This window comes from Octodon degus, unplaced genomic scaffold, assembly GCF_000260255.1.
Source record: "Octodon degus isolate 3935 unplaced genomic scaffold, OctDeg1.0 scaffold00010, whole genome shotgun sequence".
In the NCBI taxonomy this organism is placed as follows: domain Eukaryota; kingdom Metazoa; phylum Chordata; class Mammalia; order Rodentia; family Octodontidae; genus Octodon; species Octodon degus.
In genome coordinates, this window is record NW_004524586.1 from 28837324 (window position 1) to 28857886 (window position 20563).

Below are 20563 nucleotides of genomic sequence, written 5' to 3' on the forward strand. Positions count from 1 at the left end.
GGCATGTGGTGCTGGGGGATTGAACCATGGTCCCTGTGCTTTGCTAAGCTTGTTCTAAGTAGGTGCTTTAGACCACTGAGCCATCTCACCAGCCCTCCCTCTATCTCTTGATCCCCTTCCCATCCAAGAAAGGTCTGTCTCCCTACTTTGTATTATTTTTTATTTTGCTCTTTATTTATAATTTAGATTTCTCATATATGAGAAGCCATGCATTATTTAAGCTTACATTTTTTATTTATTTCATTTAACATTATGGTCTCAAGGTACATCCATTTCCCACAAATGACTCAAGCTTATGGCAGAGTGGCACTCAAATGTGTATAAATACCACATTTGCTTTACCCATTTATCTGCTAATCAACATATAGTCCACTTCCAAGATTTAGCTATTGTGAGTTGTCTTGCTATAAACATGGGTATGCATCTATTGCTGTAACATGATGACATTAATTCTTTCAAGAAGTTACCTAGAAGGGAAGTAGCCGAGTTGAATAGAATTTCTAATTTTACTATTTTTAGGATTCTCCATATTTATTTCTAGAGTAGTTGTACTAGTTTAAATTCTCACTAACAATATAGAAGGATTGCTTTTTCCCCTGCAGTCTAACCAGCATGTTATTTGATTTCTTGATGATGGCCATTTTTTTCTGGGGTAAGATGGAATCTCTGTATTGTTTTAATTTGCTTTTCTCTAATTGCCAGTGATGTTAAGCTTTCTTCATGTATTTGTTGGCCATTTTTCTTTCTTCTGTTCATTTCACTTGCCCTTTCTTGTTTGGGGGGGTTGTTTTGTTCTGTATTATAGGCATCATTTTTCTTTATTTAAAAATAATATAAAGCTTCTGTAGTGGCTTTTAAAAAAGAAAAAAAAATGACAAAGAACAGAATAGATCAAGAATATATCTTTGAAAATAAATGTTCTGAGATAGACATACTGCTGACCTTGTCCAGAGACAGATACCTGCCTGTACTGGGAAAGGAGTATGTGACCCAAGCCCAGTTTCCATGAGGGAGGGATAACAGTAATGGCTCTCAGAATAGAAGTGCCCAACAGAATGCCCTGTAGCTCAGTCCCCACTGCTGATATTGGTAATCACCAAGCCCTTATTTGTCCTTCTTGAGCATTTTTATGTGATACATATTTCTATTTTTAAGGACAAAATTCATATGAAATTTTTGTATTTCTGCCTCCAGAAAACCCTAAATGCATAATTATCTCCTTATAACAAAGCAATTTTCAATTAATAATCAAGTAGCATGGGTTTTTTTTAGAAAGGTTTATTTATCTAGTGTTGAGGATCAATCCCAAAGCTTGGTGTGTAGCAAGTAAGAGCTCTGCCAGTGAGCTATAAACCCAGCCACAAGTTTCATGTTTTTGAATAATAAAATGGCATTAACCATGTGGCCATGTGACCACATTGAGGCCTACTGGGTGGTATCTCCCAGAAGTCCCACTAGACAAAAAATTACATACAAAAACAGCACTTTTCAATAGAAAAGTGAAATGCTCAGCTTTCTATTTTATTGTTAAGCAACTGGGGAAAGATTAGATTTTCTGTAACTATAACAACTCGATTACAAAGGCTTTTTTACAGACCTCAAAACTATCTGGAATAGTTTGAAGATTTTTATAATGATACAACAACTAGCAACTGTAACTCTCTAAAAAAAAAGTTTAATCAAGATTAAATCACATGAAGTACTATTTTCAAAGTTTCTTAATTACAAAATTTGAAAGAGAAATCATTCATAACATTAAATTATCAAACATGTTGAGTAAGCAACATCAATAAATTCTATAATATAGCAGCTTACTATTGCATTTCAGCACTCTAGACTATTACAAAAATAGTCATCATAGTCAAAAAGAGCTTTACATTCAGTATACTGATAATGCTAATGATTTACTTTTTGCAAGCCATATATCTTTCAGTTACATTCTCCCAGTTGATTACATTCCAAATAGGTTTTAAATAATCAGGTCAAACATTTTTATACTGAAGGTAATAAACATGTCCCATACATCAGTCCCCAGAAGTGGAATAAGACCTGTTGTTCCATAAAGTGGATCCTCGTTAGAACAGGCTGCAATCGGTAAGCACCCCTGCTCTTTATTGAAACCAAGCCAGCCCCACTTAGAGCCTTGGACACCAACAGACACAGCTGTCAGCTTCTCCTTAAACTTATCAAAGGAACCAAAGTCATGCTTGATGGCTTCCAGCAGTTCCCCTTCTGTTTCTCCATCACCATTAAGGCTGAGGTTCGTCCAGAAAATGCTGTGATTGATACGACCTCCACCACTGAACCTCAGGGCAGGCTGAAGTGCTACATGAGTTGTAACATCTCCCTTGGCCAGTGCCTTCTGGTACTTCATGGTGGTCTTCAACTTGTTCACATAGACTGCATGGTGCTTGCTGTGGTACAGCTGCATGATCTGGACATTAATGTGAGTCTCCAGGGCCCTGTAGTTGTAGGTCAAGTTGAAGAGGCTGTGCTTCTGCTGGGCCCTCAGGATCCCTAAAGCTGGGATCACGTAGGGCAACAAGGCCCTGTGTCTCACACCTTAGGCCACTCTGAGATTGGGCACCTTCCGAATGCAGCGAAGCACCTCATTTGTCCGTCTTTATTTTTGGGGGGGTTCTAGTTTTTTAGTCCTTTATATATTGTAGACATTAATCCTCTGCCTAAAGAGTAGCTGGTAAACTGTTTCCCACTCTAGGTTTTCTTTTCACTTTGTTGTTATTTCTTTTACTGAACACAGCCTTTTACTTTTTTTTTTTTATTACTTTAACCTTCTGTTTACAGGGTCTCATTATGTAGCTCTGATTTTTATTGATCCTCCTGTCTCAGCCTTCCCAGCGCTGGAATTACAGGCATGTGCCACCACACCCAGTTTTAGTGTCTGGCTCAGTGCCCAGGGCAGGCACAGCATGTGGTACCAGGGTTTGAACCTGGGTCATTGTGCTTGCCAGGCAGACGGTTAGACCCTCAGGCTATCTCTCCAGCCCATAGAAGCTTTTTAATTCAGTATGATTCCATTTGTTGATTCTTGGTACTGTTTCCTGTTTATTGTGGTTGTGTTCAGAAAGACCTTACCTATGCCTGTGATTTCAAGAGTTACTTGTTTTATCTTTGAACTGGTTAAGTGTTTCTCTTTTAACATTTAGTTCTTTGATCCATTTTGATTTTAGTTTAGCACATGATTAGAGCTATGTGTATAGATTTAATTTTCTGTGTGTGGATAGCCAGTTTTTTAGCACCATAAAGAGGCTGTCTTTCCTCCAGTGTGTTTTTAGCCCCTTTGTCAAAGATCAAATAATTGAATTTCTTGGGATTGTTTCTGCATCCTCTATTCTGTTCTCAAACCACCCCAAACTAAAATTCATCGTAGGGTGAAATATTCCAATACTTAAATTAGGACATTGGTTAAATATTTTATGTTAAATCTATTAGGTTTTCTGGTACAGCAAAGAGACAAAAGGAAAAAAGGCCCTTTAATGAGGACAGACAGAGGAAGGCAGGAAATGGCAGGGATCCTCTAACCTGAGACCAATGAAGCAGGGGTTATATGGATTTTTGCCAGGGGTAGAGTTTGAGGGGCTGATTCAGTGGCCATAAGGAGCCTATTGGGTTTTTTATTTTATTGGGGGCTTAAAGGAAGTTGTATTCAGGGATGAGGGGAGAAGACTGGAAAGTAGTCATTGGGAAGATAAGCTGTTGTTTTGGGGCTTCAGCCATGTTAGACCAATACCATAATGATTCAGCAATTCATCCTTGAGCCAGAACCTATCAAAATCCATACAAGGAAATACCATTTAGCCCAAACCATAAGGAGCCTATTGGGTTTTTTCTTTTATTGGGGGCTTAAAAGAAGTTGTATTCAGGGCTGAGGGGAGAAGACTGGAAAGTAGTCATTGGGAAGATAAGCTGTTGTTTTGGGGCTTCAGCCATGTTAGACCAATACCATAATGATTCAGCAATTCATCCTTGAGCCAGAACCTATCAAAATCCATACAAGGAAATACCATTTAGCCCATACCATCTGACCCTAATTTCTGCAATCAAATCATAGAGTAGATCTATTCCCTTCAAGCCCTAGTTTTTGTCTGGCAGACCACCAGTATTTGGTATCAGAATTTAATGACTGGAGTCATGAAGATGGGACAGGCAGGAAATGCATACTCATGATTGTTGATTTGCTGGCCGAAAACTAAACCATAATTTATAGCAAGTACAAATCTGAGTCTTTCAAGAGGGAAAAAATCCCCCTTCAGCTGGGGAGATGGCTCAATGGCCTAAGTACCTGCCTGGCAAGCACTAGGTCCTGAGTTCAATCTCCTGTACAAAAAAAAAAAAACAAAAAAAAAACCTCTCTGCACAAAGGTCCCGGGAGAATTTCTTAGCAAATGTTAGCAAAGTTATTCAGAGAGCAATTACACAGAGAAGGCTGAGATTTGTAGAAGAAAAATCTCATCTCTCTGGTGTAGACAAAAGGGTAAATCCAGGTACTTGCTAAGTGGCCATTATGTGTTTCTAGTAAGTGAAAGCCCTTTCCTGATGCTTAAGTCATGGTTATTCAAGTTGTGTGGTCCTAAGTTTATTTTTATGTGGTTCTGTTTTATTAGACAGTGAAAAATAACATGTATCTGTGATACAGAGTCAGAAAACATTTAGCCCAGTTCCCAGAACACCTCCAAATAGGGTTTAATGAGGATTAGATGTGTTTTGGTCCTTCTTCGGCCAATGCAGGGAGAGGAACTAGTATTTGCAATGTCATTGAGGTGGTAAGGCATACAGAATTACTGTCCTCACTCCAGTGTCAAGGACAGCTTTATGAAAGTAAGCTTGCTTATTACAGGAGCATGCTTCTCTCTTAAGAAATAAGCTTGCTGGTTATTTTTCTTTTTCTGGTTAAAATTGCTTATTCCTTCCCCCACCCCAAACCTCCCTAACTCTGGGAATGCCTGGATGTTTTATTTTGTGGCCGGAAGCATCTGTGTTATTGTCTCTTTTAAGTGTTGAACTGCGCAGTATTATCCCTAGAGTACTATTAGTAGAAAAGTGTTTTAATGTAGAACAATTGATTCTCCTTTAAGAAATTTTAAGATAAAAATGGGGTTTTGCAAAATACCTCTCAAAGCTATATAGCACCCTAAAAAGCTATATTTAAGGATACAGAAACTCAAATTACAAATTTATTTAAATTTTCTCAAAGCAGAATATTTTATCTTTAAAATTAGACTGCAGTTGTTTGTGGAACCAAATTCCAATCCTGTAACTGGACAGAGCAAAATGGGCTTGAGACAGGCCTCAAGGAGTTAATGCTTGTTGGGCATTATTCTTAAACAAATCAAGGGCTGGCACAGCAGCAGCTTCTCCCTGGGGGGGCAGGATGCAGTGTTTGGTTGGAGAGCAGAGCCAGTGCTAGCCTAGCTGCAGTGTTTACTCTCCACCCACCAAGAACCCGGCTGGTGTGGCAGAGAGCACCTGGGTTTGGGATGCTGAGCCCAGAAAGCCCCATTTGGTGACTCACCCACAGAGCACCAAGGCAGCAGTGCAGTGGAGCTGGGTAATGGATTGCATTCTCTGTTGACACAAACGCTTTATGTGAACCTGGCAGGAACGGTTAGAGGCCATGATGCGCAAGTCCCTGGAACGCACACAGCAGCTGGAGCTGAAAAAGAAGGGTTTCTGGGGAGCATCACTGGCTGCAGGGCCTGGAGGACGTGATGGTGAGTAAAGGGCTGTCCTTCCTTGCAGGGTCCAGGGGTGTGGGGGCGGTCATAGGCATAACTGGTATCTGGAGGATCTGGGGGATGCTGTGCACAGCCTTATAGGTACCCTTCTCAGATGTGATGTTTGAAACTGCCAAGCATCCTGTCTGCATACTTCCCGTGAAGGGGAGCTGTGTAGTCTTCTCCCTACCAGGCAGCAGTTGATATAACTGAGCTTTGACTAAGAGGGAAAAAAAGAGCAAAGAAAATTAATGCAGAACCTTGTTAGCTGGACTCAGTGGGCAGGTCCAGCATAATCTGATTTCAGGTGAGGGGAAAGGCAGGAGGCTCAGTCACTGCTCCAGACATGACTGTGATTGGGAAAGGCAGTTGTTATTTTCTAAGAAGGACTATTTTTGTTGCTCTTTTGATTTTGTTTCAAGGTGACTTGTTTCATTATCGAGTTTGCACTCATCTTTAAATTTTCAAATGTTTAATAAGTGGATTGTTAGTCTCAGGATGACTTTCTCTCTTTTCAGTGTCACACTATGTTTCAGTGTCACTTCAGTTCTCACCATTCTGTTAAGGAAGGAGTTGCATAGTAGCCCTTTCTGAGAGCAGACGTATAGTTTCTTGACTTTGCTGTATTGTGCTTTTACCCTTTTAGCAATGAACATGCTTTATTCATTCCTTTATTGAGAAGCCAACAATCCATTTGTTACTTTACTAATTTCCTAAGTAGAAACTCAAATACAATAACAAATTGGGACTTTTTTCTTTTCCCTCTCTTTGCTCTGATTTTTTACTGTGTAGGTGAATCAGAAAATACCCCACCCCCACTAGGTTTAGCAGCCAGCACCCTCCCTCCGGATGCAGGGACCACTTCCGCCGCTGCCGAGTCCACCAATGGTATATCTGAGTATCACCGTGCCATAGCATTTTGTGATAATTGTTTTAAACACCTTCCACCATCACCATGTCTGTTTCAAGCACTTTTTACAATTGATTTCTTAGTCTGACCTGTTACAACATTTTTTTTCTAGAGATGTGAGAGACATGATCATATTTCTTTGTTCCTCTGTCATCATGCAGCTCTGCATGCCTTATATCTTAGTGTTCTGGAGACATTTCATCCTCAGCTCACTATAATGCTTTTGTGCATGTGGATTTTCTGCAATCTCATCAATCATCTATTTTTGACATTAACTTGAAGAGAATTCCAAACATTTCTGGAAAAAAGTCATATAAAGTTCTAAATGGAATACTTGGGCTTAGTGTCAATGTGGTTGGATTCTGGGAGAAATGCTTGAGAGGAAGTGGTAAGGAATTTATCAGCACTAACACTGGAAATTCATATAATGAGATAACTTATCTTTCTGCTTGATTTCATTACTCAAAATGCTGTTGCGGACACAAACTTGGAAAAAGTTTATGGTCTAGATCAAGAATAAAACTAGAAAAATTTTCCCACTTGATAGTAACTATAGAAATTCAACCCAGGGGGCCTGCCCCTTAGCTCAGTTCTTTAAGTGGCTGCTTCAACAAAGCTGTCAGGCTCAGGTTGCTGTGGTTCAATCCCCACAACTCAAGCCAGCCAAACCTGCCCTGAAGGTATTCGGAGCAAAAAAAAAAAAATCCTTTTGCATTTAGTAAAGCCATGCTGTTATGTTGAGCTGTAGGGGACTCAGGTCAACAATTTCTGACATTGCCAGTCAAGCAGAAGACCCAATACTATTATGGACTACTGGACTCTTTTAAAATATTTTGCTGAGTTAACACACCTATAATATTCAAATAACAGAACTTAACAAAAAATGGATACAGATGAATGTCCATTTTGTATCTGTGTATTCAAAATGGTTAGGATAGATATATAGTTACATTCTCTTAATGAATAGAGGGATTTGTTCTAATAATGTTTGTAAATAGGATATCATGTCCACATCTTGTACAGCAATTAACCACTAGGAAGAATGTATGCAATGTATTAATTATTGAAACTATCCTACCATTTTGGTTTGAAACTGTCTCATTGCTATTTGTTTCTCAATAAAATTATGGAAAAAATAAATACTAGGTCAAAGTAAAAAAAGAAAAAAAAAAATTCAACCCATCTCTGGCTGGAAAAAATAAAACAAGATAAAAAGGAGATGCGACATTTACCAGCAGTATGAAATACTGTAGGGCTGGCCTGATAATTCAGCGGACTAAAGTGCCTGCTTTGGCAGAGCTCAGCGGCCAGGATTCAATCCCTAGTGTACCGTGGTGACACGCGCCTGTAGTCCCAGCACTTGGGAGGCTGAAAACAGGAGAATCACTATGAGTCCGATCTATGTAGTGAGACCCTGTACACCCTGTCCTAAATTCAAAAAAATATATAATGTTTTTGCAGTAGAAATAAATATCCTTGGTTTCTGGCATTCCTTTGACAAAGAATATATTTATTGGTGCACAGATTTTGCTGCACAAGTTATTACCTATAGCGTGGGCAGTGGCCTTTCCTTACATCATTTTAAGTTTAAATATTTTATATATCCCTAACCCAAATTTATTAGACTTTGAATTCAGCTTTAAGATTGTCACTTGGTCAGCAGGAATTGTCAGACATGGTAGTTCTCTCATTTGAAAACAATTTGGGCAGAAGAGTTACCTTTTGAAAACCTCACTGGTAAGTTTGTGTCCTTATTTTGGCCATCATGACTTAGAGACCAGTTTGAAATAAAGACTGGAGTAAGAGCACATGAAACATAGAGTCACATGTTAAAATCTTAACTATAACATACTAAAGCATTTGTGAAAGGGCCACTTTGACTCCATCTCTTAATAAGAATAAGAAAATCAGCTGCTAAAACATTTTAAATATAGCTCCTTGCTTTACCAATTTCATTTTTGATCTGGGCATGGGTAGCACACATCTGTAATCCCAGCACAGGGTGGGGGTGCTGAGACAGAAGAATCTGTGAGTTTGAAGACAGCCTGGACTACAAAGTGAGTTTAAGGCCAGCCTGAACTGCATAGTGAAACCCTGTCTCGATAAGATAAAAAATAAATACAGCAAAGAAAAAGGGGGCTGGGGAGATAGCTCAGTAGACTAAGTGCTTGCCTGGCAAGCACAAGGGCCTAAGTTCAATCCCTGGTTCCACCAAAAAAAAATTACATTTTTCTCCAACATGAGCTACAGTTAACCTTCAGGATTCAGTTTCACTACATGCAACTTCAGTCAGACCATAGAGTGTTTTCAGTAGGGATTTGTCTCTCTGGATCCAGGTTGGTTTTTGGTTTTGTGTAGTATTAATACTTTTAAAAATCCTTGGAAACAAGAAAATTATATGGAATGAGCATGACTTTAGTTGAACATTTGAATAAGGTTGAACATTTCAAGTTTAAAAGAAAAACACAATGAAAACATTTCAGCCCAGTGACTGCTATATCCTGGACATTTCTAGATTAGGATAATGCTATACCAAAATGATGGAAGCAGTGCACTGTGCCACAGTGGTGTAAGAGGTGTGTGGATGAGGACCAGAAAGGGACTTTAAGATGTGTGTTTCTTGGTCTATAGTGCTTGAATACCAGTGTCTTTAATGCATTTCTCTGCAGCATCTGACAAACTTTCTACATCAACCATGAATTTGCCAAAGCAGCCGGAGCCTCCCATGAGTAAGCACCTGTCTTCATCTACCGTGGCTATGTCCTATTCGCCAGACCGAGGCAAGTGAATGTGTACAGTTGATCTTTCCGGTGTGCTTTTTCCTGGTGTTGGCATTTTATTTTATTTATTTATTTTTTTGCTCCGAATGCCCTCAGGGCAGGTTTGGCTGGCTTGAGTTGTGGAGATCGAACCACAGCAGCCTGAGCCTGACAGCTTTGTTGAAGCAGCCACTTAAAGAACTGAGCTACTGGGCAGGCCCCCAGTGTTGGCATTTTAACATTGGCCTTTGCAAGAGCCACTTTTTAAGCTTTCTGCAAATACCACTATTGTCCTTGTGGTCTGAATGTCGGCACCTAGGGCATTACTAATGGGACTGTGGAGAGTGGCATTACCCTAGATCATTAGTGGTGAACCTTTTAGAGCTTTCAGTGATACAGATAGCCCGCTGTGGCAAACGCCATAGGTTTGCCACCACTACCCTAGATCCAGGTTGTTGTTGAATAGGGCCAAAACTTGATACTCTTCCAGTCTGAAAGAAACTGACTTTTCACAGCATATATATAGGAGTTAAAAGGAAGTATCTGCCTGGTTAGTGATAAGATGCAGTTGATTAGCCCGAAGGAGCAGAATTGATGAATCACAGTTACCTGGGAGACTTCCTATGATGTAAAAAATGGGGTTTTATAGTCCTGCATTGTTTGTAGACCTGCCCACTTCATAGATGAAGACAGAAGCACAGAGGTAATATGAGACCCCTAAAAGAGGAAAAGGAGAGCAGTCTTTTCAGGTGTAGTTTTGAGTTGGAAGGTGACATATAGGACACATGCCAGTTCTAGAACCTGCATAGATGTAATGCCATCCATATTTTAACGGAGGCTTAGATGAGTCATTAGAATCCTGAATTTATACCTTTCACAGTATGGAGGTTAAGGAAGGGAGGGCTCTCAACATGACAAATGTCTATTTTAAAGCATCATTGAATCACTGACGGAGCCAGGTGCCAGTGAAATATATAGCATGTTAGGCTATCCCCGAGGGGTGAATAGGAGAATGTTTGTGACCTGGAAGAGGCTGGTGTTCCTTCCTAGTTGTTGTTTGCTGGCATTGACTTCCCTTTCTATCCCAGAAGCATGACATTTGTGTCAGAATCCCTGTGTCCAAACGCTGTTGACTTCTGATGCAGTTTATAGGAAAACTCCAGGAACATAAAAGGAATAAGAGTTGGGTGAGAAAACACCTACACCATCTTTAGGTAGCTGTTCCACTAGTGAGTGCATTCCATATGTTTCCATTTATTCTTATGGTTCCAGATTGATGTTAAATTCATTTTTGCATTGTTTAACACATAAACATTAAAGTATTTTATTATTTATTCTTCACAACTGAATTATCTTCTTATAGATTATAAATTGCAAAAATTTAATCCCCAAACTATTTCATAGTCAACACACACCCAGAGAATAGGAAATAATTCTTTGTGTTTGTTGCTATATAAATATGTTCCTAAACCATCAAAAACATAAAAAATATTTGGGTCATTTAATTTTAGATTATAAATCTTGTTATCTTCCATGGAGGCTGATAATCAGTTGCATGTTATTATTTTTGTGTTTATTTTCCCTTATTTACAAGGAAAAGTATGAAGAACCCATTTTAAACTACTATATGATAGCATTTTATTTACAAAAAGCAATGTTACGAACTATTTCTTAACAGAGAACCTAACATGAATATTTTATAGGTACAAACCTTTTTTTCAATGTTCAATCTAATTGGTAAATAAATGAGTCCATACTAGTATCTTGGGAGGTGGGCTAATTCTTGCACGATGGAGGTAACTATATATAATAACATACTGAATGAATTTTGACATCCCAAAAGAATTAATACATACCCCCAAACTCTGAATGACCCATTATTTGTTTCACCTTAAGATAACAAACTACAAAAGCATTTTTGTTAGAATATTTTTATCTTCCATATTTGTTCTGTCATCCAGAATTTAATTTACATCACGTACTGTGTTGTTTAAGCATTTTATTTGGTATTCTTTTAATTTTGCTTTTTAAACTTTTCATTTAATTCCATCCCTCAGCTCATCACGCACACCTTAGTCCCATGGAAAGCTTTCTTGTTATGCTACTGTTGATACCCTCACAGGTTTCTCTAGACAGAAGCGGAAGTACATTCATATTCTCTGAGCAGGCCAATTACTCAGGTAAAAGAGGCCAAGCTGGTAACACTGAGAAAAAGCCCTGAAGTGGCATTGGTCAGCCTGGGATTTATTCCTGAAGTTTGGTATTTTGCTTCCCATTTTATGGCTTTGTGAAGTGTTTTCCGTGGTTGATAACAATTTTAGTCAACCAATTTTTTGCTGTTGCTATATTTAAGTTTCACAGAGGCAAGTAAATTTTGTAACTACTGAGAACATGAATATTAGAGAAAACCTGCTTGATGAACTGTGGTGGTTAATAGACTTATTGAGAGATGGTTTGGCAAAGTAGTATGTTGATCACAGTATCTTGGTTCCCATAACCAGCCCTAGTATTTACTAGCTATTACCATTTTAAGCTAATTAATTTTCTTAATCCTGTCTGCTCATCTATAAAATGGAGTTATTTTAAATTATCATGAGGATTTTTTTTTTTTTTTTGGTATTTAGGACAGGGTGTACAGGGTCTCACTGCCTAGGTCAGACTCATAGTGATCCTCCTGTTTTATAGCCTCCCAGGAGCTGGGATTACAGGTGCACACCACCACACCCAGTTTCAATGGCCATCTCAGTGTGCCCTGGGGGCGGGGCTGGCGCAGCAGGCCTGGGAATTAAACTCCCAGCCCTAACTCCAAGCCCCTGCGTCTGCCTAAGCAGGCAGTTTAATCCGCTGAGCTATTTGGCCGGCCCTTGTCATGAGGATTAAATGAGATAATGGTGTAAAGAGATAGCACAATGACTGGCACAGAGTAGCATCACTTGGGAGCTTTGTAAGATGGTCAGTCCTCAGGCTGTACCTGACCTGCATATTAAAGTCTGACAAACATTGGACTAGACTATGAAAGCCCTTCTTTAGCCAGATCAGATCAAATCATCATATCAAAGTTAATGAGGCTTGATGGTCTTTTACTTGCAGATGAGCAACACATCTGGTTTCCATTCCTAAGTTACAGAAAAATATACGGTAGTCATGAAATAACCAATAAATGACATAAAATGTCTACCTAGTGGTAGCTGTTTTGAAATAGTTATATTTCTATAAAGAAAATGCAGAAGAAGCTAATAATCATGGCACAGGATGTTCGTTGTCACTACTCACTAGGGAACTACAACTCAAAATCACAATGGGCTACTATTTCCCACCCACTAAATAGCTAAAACTTGTTTTGTTTTTTTTTTGGCTGAACCAAGAATTGAACTCAGGCCCTTGTGCTTGCCAGGGAAGTGCTTATTCCACTGAGCCATCTCCCTGGCCCCTAAAACTATTTAAGAGGGGAAAATAATATATGTTGGTTGAAGATATGTAGAAACTGAACCAATCACATTGCTGATAGGAATGTAAAATACAGCATCTTTCTGAAATAAAGGCTGGGAGTTCCTTAAAAATGTTAAGTATGGAGTTATATGGCTCGGCTTACTTAGAACCAAAGAAACTAAAAATATTTGTTCACACAAATGTCTTTTGGAACATTATTCATAGTAGCTGCAAAATGAAAATAGTTCAAATGTCGCTCACCTGGTGAGAGGATAAACAAAATATGGTATATCTGTAAAGTTGAATATTATTTAGCTATGAAAAGGAATAGAGTACTAACACTGCTGCAAGATTGATGCACCTCAAAAATATGCTAAGTTAAGGAAGATACATACAAAAACTATAAATTATGATTACACTTATGTTAAATGTTCGTAATAGGCACATTTGTAGAAATAAAAAGATTAATGGTTATCAAGCCTAGCAGAAGAAAAAAAGACAGAGGGCTGCTTAGTGAATAAAGGTTTCTCTTGGGGTTTGGAATTAAAGATGTTTTGGAATTCGACTGTGGTTATCGTTGTACAACCTTGTGAGTATACTAAAAATACTCGGGCATATTTTTAAAGGATAATTTGGTCATATATTCTGTCTCAGATAAAAAATTTTGGCAAATAAGTACCCCCATTTTTTTAGAATGAGGAATGTTTCATAGATTCCTAAAGCCAAGTACAGGATCTGTGATTTACTAAAAGAACTTGGCATCTAGGCACACTCACCTCTGACTACTACTACTACTACTACTACTACTACTACTACTACTTATTATTATTATTATCATTATCATTATTATTACTATTATTATTATTTGGCCAAATTGGGAATTGAACTGAGGCCCTTGCGCTTGCCAGGGAAGTGTGTATTCCACTGAGCCATCTCCCTGGCCCCATTTTTTTTTTTTTTGGCAGTACTGGGGATTGAACTCAGGGCCTTACGCTTGCCAGGCAGGCACTTATTCTACTGAGCTATCTCCCCAGCCCCCATCATCTCTGACTTACTACAGTGAAGGGATAGACAGCAAAATAAAGGGATGAAGTGCAAGGAAGATGAGTCTCAAGCTTCCAGAATTCTCTCTAGTGGTGCCACTTGAAATTCATTTCCTCTAACAGTGAAGTATGACAACATATATTAAATGTTGCCAAACAGGAAAACTCATTAGAGACTCAGTACCAGGGGGTTTTACTGGGGTCTGGTCATGAGCAACCCTCACTGAGCACATACCCCAAATCCAGACTTGCAGGATGAAAGCAGGTGTCCAGTACACACCATTTTATTTTTATAGTTTAGGCAGTCTAGGCACAATGAGTCATTTGTCAGTTAATGATGGCAACCCTGCCAAAATTGAAGTCTCCAGATGCTTGCCAAGGGCCAGGCTTATACATAGGACTTCCCAAAGACAGCAGTGACATTTCCTATTTATAATACTTTTCCTGCATAGTTCACCCCCATGATTTATTGCCAAATTTTGTTTACATAAGAATTACCAGTAAGACCCCAAACAACAGGACAAGACCAACATATCATACTGTTTCCATGCTTTTTAGGAATCCTGGACTTAGTAGTTAAAGCAAATCCCACTAACCTTAAGGGTCTATTTTAGTTAGTCAAGTAGTTTCCTTTGTTCTTTATGAATCATTTTTTAACCTATGCCCTACACAGTTCTGGTCAGTAATTGAAGGTGACTGGAACATCTTCCAGGGCTAAGGTAATATCATTATAGTGAGAGCACACACAAAAGTACAATTCCCTAGGGTTCCCATGGTTCCCTGGAGACCCAAAGGTGATGATGTTAGGGCACATTGAGCTAATATGCTTCTGGGCAGGTGACCTCTCTGGTAGCCTTCCACTGTTTCATCTCTTACTCCATATTACTCAGTCCAGTGTTAATTTGGTTCAGAGTTTGGTTCCAGAAATGCAGCCTGAGGTGGTCAATCCCAAACCAGTCCATGCACCTAGCAAGTATGGATGCCATCTAGAGGTGTTTTGCAAAGACCCTGCAGGAACTGACCGACTTGTGCTGAGTTGTGCTGTTATGTACCATCTAGGTTCAGCTATCAATACTCATAGCAACTAATAAAGATAGCTCAGGGAGTTTTCCTTCTGGAAGAAGGTAACAAAGGTCCTTATAACAGTGTTCCCTGTGCAGCAGCCCACATCCCCCAGTGCTTGAGTTTAATATATTTCTTCCTGTCCTATTCAGCAAATAAAATTTTACATTTTCTCAATCATCCCTACTCTCACCCTTAAAGATAAATTCATTTTTGCAATGTTTTTTTTTTTGGAGGGGACGGTTACTTGGGCTTGACTCCAAGACCTTCACACTGAGCTATCTCCCCAGCCTTTTATGTTTTATTTTGAGATAGGATCTTAGTAAATTTCAAAATTGCCAAGGCTGGACTCAAACTTGCAAATCTCCTGCCTCAGATTCCCAAAGTTCTAGGATTATAGGCGTGCACCACCACATCTGGCTACAAAAGACTTTTTTTTTAATCAAACTTAATCAAAAAGAAACCATGTTTTAGGCATTAGGACAGAATCCATAAGGGTCTATTTTAGGTAGTCAAGTGGCTTCCTTTGTTGTTTATGAATCATTTTTTTAACTTACACCCTCCACAGTTCTGGCCAGTAAATTGAAGGTGACCTGAACATATATCACCTTTAATCATTTTTTTTCTTGGTCAGTTATCCAGTCAGCAGTCTAAAAACTTCAGTCCCTTCCTCATGATACCTACATTGAACAAATTACTGGGGTGTGTGTACTGGGAAAAAGATGAGTGGGAAAAAAAAGATGAGTGGAATCAAGTTCCCAGTCTATTGTTATAAACAGAAACTATTTTAGAAAATCAAACACAAGACAACAGCAATGACACATCCCCTAGAGGGAATGGAGTACAGTTTGTCAGGAGGAGCTGAAGAGGTCATATTGCCAGCCTTTCCCAACCTGCGGGTTTTTACAGGGTCACAAAGTAGTAATGCTCCCAGGCTCTGCATGAGAAATAAAGAGCCCAGGAGGAGCTGATCTTGAATAGTCCCATTGGAGAACAAGCCCTGTGGTGAAGCATTATCTAGGATGTTTTCAAAGAGTAGGGCCCCATGGAAATATGTTCTACATTTGTATACGTTGATTTTTAAAATCCCAAAGTGCTGTGTATATCTGTCTGACCTGGGGATGTAATTCAGTGTAAAGTCCCCTGGGTTTAAACCCCAATACTTCCCCCCCAAAAAAAAATTTATTTGGTCTTTAAAGGTGAGAATAGGGATGACAGAAAATATTGCTGCATCTTCCCTTTTCCAGACTATCCATTAGATAAAAATCTCCAGTTACAGAGACTTACTCCCACCTACTGATAACAAAGATCAAGAAGGTTGTCTCCCACTTCCACTTGGAGGAGCAAACAAACCCAAAGGTGTACCTCAACTGCACATTTTCTTCTCTTTAACTAACATGATCCATTGCAGCCAGGGGATCCATCAAGCCAATTGATCTGGTGGTCATCTTCAGATTCTATAGGCAATTTTCACCTCTTACAACAAATAATAATTGGCTGCTGGTTCATACCATGGGTGATTCCACAGTCACCCACAGCATACATTCGTCATCCTTTGCCCCTTTATCCTGCCTCTTCCCAAGCAATTCTTTTACCACATTTCAGTGAATCAGGGTTGTTCTACTGATTCCCACTTCTCACATCATTTTTCTCAGGCTTTCTAGGCTTCTCTGAGGTCTTATGATTCACCAGGCGAAAGGAGTACTTAGAATATTTGCTTTTTAAAAACCAAATTTTTAAAAGTATTTTATTTACTTATTTGGTACAAGTTCCTGCTACACAGCTCAGACTTATAGTGAACCTCCTACTTCAGCTTTCCCAGTGTTGGGATTACAGACCTGAGTCACCACGCCAGGTTTTAGTGACTGGCTCAGCTCAGGGCTGGCATGGCATGTGGTACTGGGGATCAGACCTGGATCTTTGAGCTTGCCAAGCAGGCACTTAGTCTGCTGAGCTATCTCCCCAGCCCCATTCTCAGCATATCTGTACTCGTGATTATGATTTACTATGGTAGGATACACACAAGTAGCAAAGGGAAGGAGTCTAAGGGGAATAGTGCAAGAAAACTAGGTATAAGTTTTTAAGGGTCCTCTCCTAATGAGTCACACAGAATGTGTTTAGTTCCCCCAGCAAGTATTATGGCAATACATGTGACAACCTAGAACTCTTTTTAGAGACAGCATCCAGAGTTTTTACTGAGGTGATCATGTTAGGAATCCCCTGAAAGCCACACATGCAAACTCCAGAGACTTAATGATATTATGTATAAAAACAGTTAATAAGTTATCACCAGTTAACAGCAGGAACCTTCCTGAAATCTTAGGTTTGAAGGTACCAGCCAAGGACCAACCTTGTAAGAAAGCTTTTCCAAGGATAGTAGTCATGTCAACTATGTTAATTGCATAAGCAAATTGAGATTTAGAGAAGTTAAGTGACTTGTCCAAAATGATCATACTATTAGATGGGACTGCAAGATCGGTGTGGCTCCAAATTACAGACTTTTAACTTGTGAAATGAACTGGACTCTTGAGTCTGGGAGCCTTTTTAGGATAGGATCTATCCTACAATAGAAAAAGTATTTTGAGAATGGATTGTCAGTGTTAACTTTTAATAGAAATGTGTTATTTCCAGCTTCCTGCCTCCCTGCTTTTTCCATCTGCTCTTCCTCTCTTTTTTGGCTGTTGTACTGTAACGCTCTAGTATTCCATGCCTGTCTTTATGTAGCTCCTGTTGGCTCCCTTAAATCTTCTTTCAAGTCTTCTCCCACAAGAAACATCGAGAAGAAGAAGACTACACTTACATCTGGTGTGGGAGATGCTGAGAAAGGAACACCAATAGGAGCAGAGGCCTTACCGGTATGTTTAAACCCACTCACTTCTGTGGACTATGATTACTTCCTGCACTTGACCTGGTATCTACGTTTCTATCAGTCTCCAGTGACTGCTCAAGGGGCATATTTAGTTTAAAATTTTGCCTACCTTTGCAAATAATTTAACTCTTTGCATATCCTTAAATCTTGATGATTTTAGAAATTTCCTAATAACGTCATTGTTATATTCTGCCCTCCAAATGACATGAGCCAGATAGAGTGTTTCTAGTCTCTTTTCTGCTTCTTTGGGTATATCAGGTTCTGGGCAAGTCTTGCCTGCTTCAGTAACTAGAACTGAAGTTTTAGATCAACCACCACCCATAATAGTAGCCTTAAACTATTTTTTTTGCCTTAAACTATTTTTTATGTCATTACTAATACCATCAGTAAAATACATGTTGAACAAGCACCCCCAATTTTGTGTATTTATTTAGAAATTATGTATACCACACTACTTATGCCATCATTTGCTACAAAGTGAATTACTTTAAACCTTGCTGACTTAAAACAAATATTTTTATCTCCTGGGGTTTTCGGATTAAAATTTGGAGTGTTAGCTAGGTGGATCTGGTACAGACTTTCTCATGAGGATATAGTCAAGATGCTGGCTGGGCTGCAGCAACTTTTTTTTTGTACCAGGATTCAAACTTAGGATGTTGTGCTTGCCAGGCAAGTGCTTACGCCACTGAGCTACCTCCCTGACCTGCAGCATCTAAGAGCTGAACTGGGCCTCTTCTGAAACATTCGTCTTATGACTGAGACCAGAAGGCCTCAGCTCCTTGGTATATGGGATTCCCTGTGAAGCTGCTTCAGTATCCACATAACATGTCAGCTGGCTTCTCTTAGGGCAAGCAATCCGAGAGACAGCACAAGAGGGAAACTGTGGTACCTTCTATACCCAACTTATCTCTTGTGGAACGTGCTATTCTCAAAACCAAATCACTAAGATCTACTCTCAAGGGGAAAGGAACTTAAGCTCTGCTCTACCTTTAAAGCAAAGGATATAAAAAGTATGTTAATTTATGTTAAGACTACCACATTACTATTGGGTTTTTTTGTGGAAAGGGGATCAAACCTAGAGCCTCACTCATTCTAGGCAAGCACTCTAACACCAAGTTTTATCTCTAGCACTGTTGGGCATTCTGTAACATACTTTCTACTTATATTTGCTGAGGCCCTGAGATTCTTAAAAGAGGCATATTTCTAACGCTTGGATTTTTTCTGTAGAGTACATTATTGTAGCAAGAGGTTAAAATTTTTGTGGCTGTGAGATTCAAATGAGGATTTATTACAGAGAAATGTATTAGGGAATGAAGAGAACTTATCTTGTGGAAGAACTTTCTATAGGCCAGACACTTTTGTCTGTTCCCTTCTCCCTTCTGCTGATAGAGAAATAAGTGGGTTAGAGTCACCATTATAGCCTAGTATGCTATCCATAGCTTGCTGTCTTGGATGTTATAACCACATTCCTTCATACATGTAATTTTTTGTAGTGTTCAGGTGTCTTTGTACTCTTTCCAGTTCTTTTATGGCCACAACCATAATATAATTCTGTTGTTAGTTTCTGGTAATATAACAAGGAATGGAGTAAATTGGAAAATTGTTACTGTTTTTACTGGACGCCCTAAATGTGATGGCCTCATGGTGTCTCCCTACAAATTTTCCTGTTATATGAAGCATTATAGCTTTGTATTGATCCCTGGTAAAGCTGTACATCACTTCCATGTCAGACTTTTTAAGAAATTGTAGAACTAGTACCAGTCATGGGCTGTGGCTACCCTATTCTGCTTCCCCTACAGACAGAGAAAGTGAAGAAGGGGCAACGAATAATTACTATTCCCACTGGGAGCCCTGGGAGCCTTGGGTCCCCACTGAAAAGATGCGAGCTTCCTGGAGTCATTCCTAAGAGGTCATCTTCTCCTGTGATATCCAAGTAAGAATCTCTCCTTTTTACAAATTTATTGTCTCACGATTGAGAGCTAATTTGGTGAGCTTGATACCATCCAAAATTGTAACTACTGATACCCTGTAAGCCATTGCCAACCAGAACTGGGGAGCAGGAGAAATACTGGTATTGACTGTGTATCTTTTGGGTAAATGGTGGGCCATTGTTGTCTCTGTAATAGACAATAACCTGTCAGATGTGATCAGAAGTATGTTTCTTTTTAATAAACCAAGTAGTTTTTTTCTTAGGAAATGATACCATGTACATAAAGCAGATTTACAATAGCTCTGTGACCATTATATTCAATCATTAAGATATTTTACTAGTGGCAAAGCTAGTCACACACCTGTAATCTCCACACTCTGGGAGGGAGTAGTAAGGAAGTGAAGTAGAATTTAATTAATTTGCACTTTTAACTTTGATCTTCTCTTTGTCTTTCACATATTTATTTAAATATTATATCTTGAGATGATTTCTTTTTTTAGGGAAGGGTCTGCAGGGTGTTCAGGGTCTCACTACTAGATTGGACTCATAGTGACCCACCTGTTTACAGCCTCCCAAGAGCATTTTGGGATGTTTTCACTAATATTTTGTCCTATTTTTCTAATCTCTTTATCCTTACCATTGAGAATAGAGAGGGTTGAATATCACTAACACTGACTTTCCTCTAGAAGTATAGTACCTTGTCACCCAAGAAGGAATTTAAGTGATGGTACATCTTCATGTCAAGCCCAGGCCTTAGTGGTTAGTAATGCCTAATGTGATCTTATTTCTGAGCCTGTGTGTGTGTGTGTGTGTGTGTGTGTGTGTG

The 20563-nt window shown here is 39.2% G+C and overlaps 1 protein-coding gene and 1 pseudogene across 12 annotated transcripts in view; one reads left to right on the forward strand and one right to left on the reverse strand.

Moving 5' to 3' along the window:
* Map7d2 (MAP7 domain containing 2) overlaps positions 1-20563 on the forward strand; it is a 186321-nt gene that overhangs the window by 127731 nt on the left and 38027 nt on the right. For 3 of the 12 annotated variants that reach the window (XM_004625661.1, XM_023708831.1, XM_023708833.1), the window contains exons 3-6: positions 5621-5732; positions 9315-9425; positions 17663-17793; positions 19607-19740. In XM_004625661.1, coding sequence (XP_004625718.1) covers positions 5621-5732; positions 9315-9425; positions 17663-17793; positions 19607-19740 — 488 coding nt within the window. Of the gene's footprint in view, positions 1-5620; positions 5733-6527; positions 6624-9314; positions 9426-11461; positions 11585-17638; positions 17794-19606; positions 19741-20563 lie in introns of all 12 variants that reach the window. The other 9 variants (XM_004625660.1, XM_023708834.1, XM_023708836.1 and 6 more) reach the window with 5 other exon arrangements.
* On the reverse strand, positions 1905-2527 carry LOC105741303 (annotated as a pseudogene).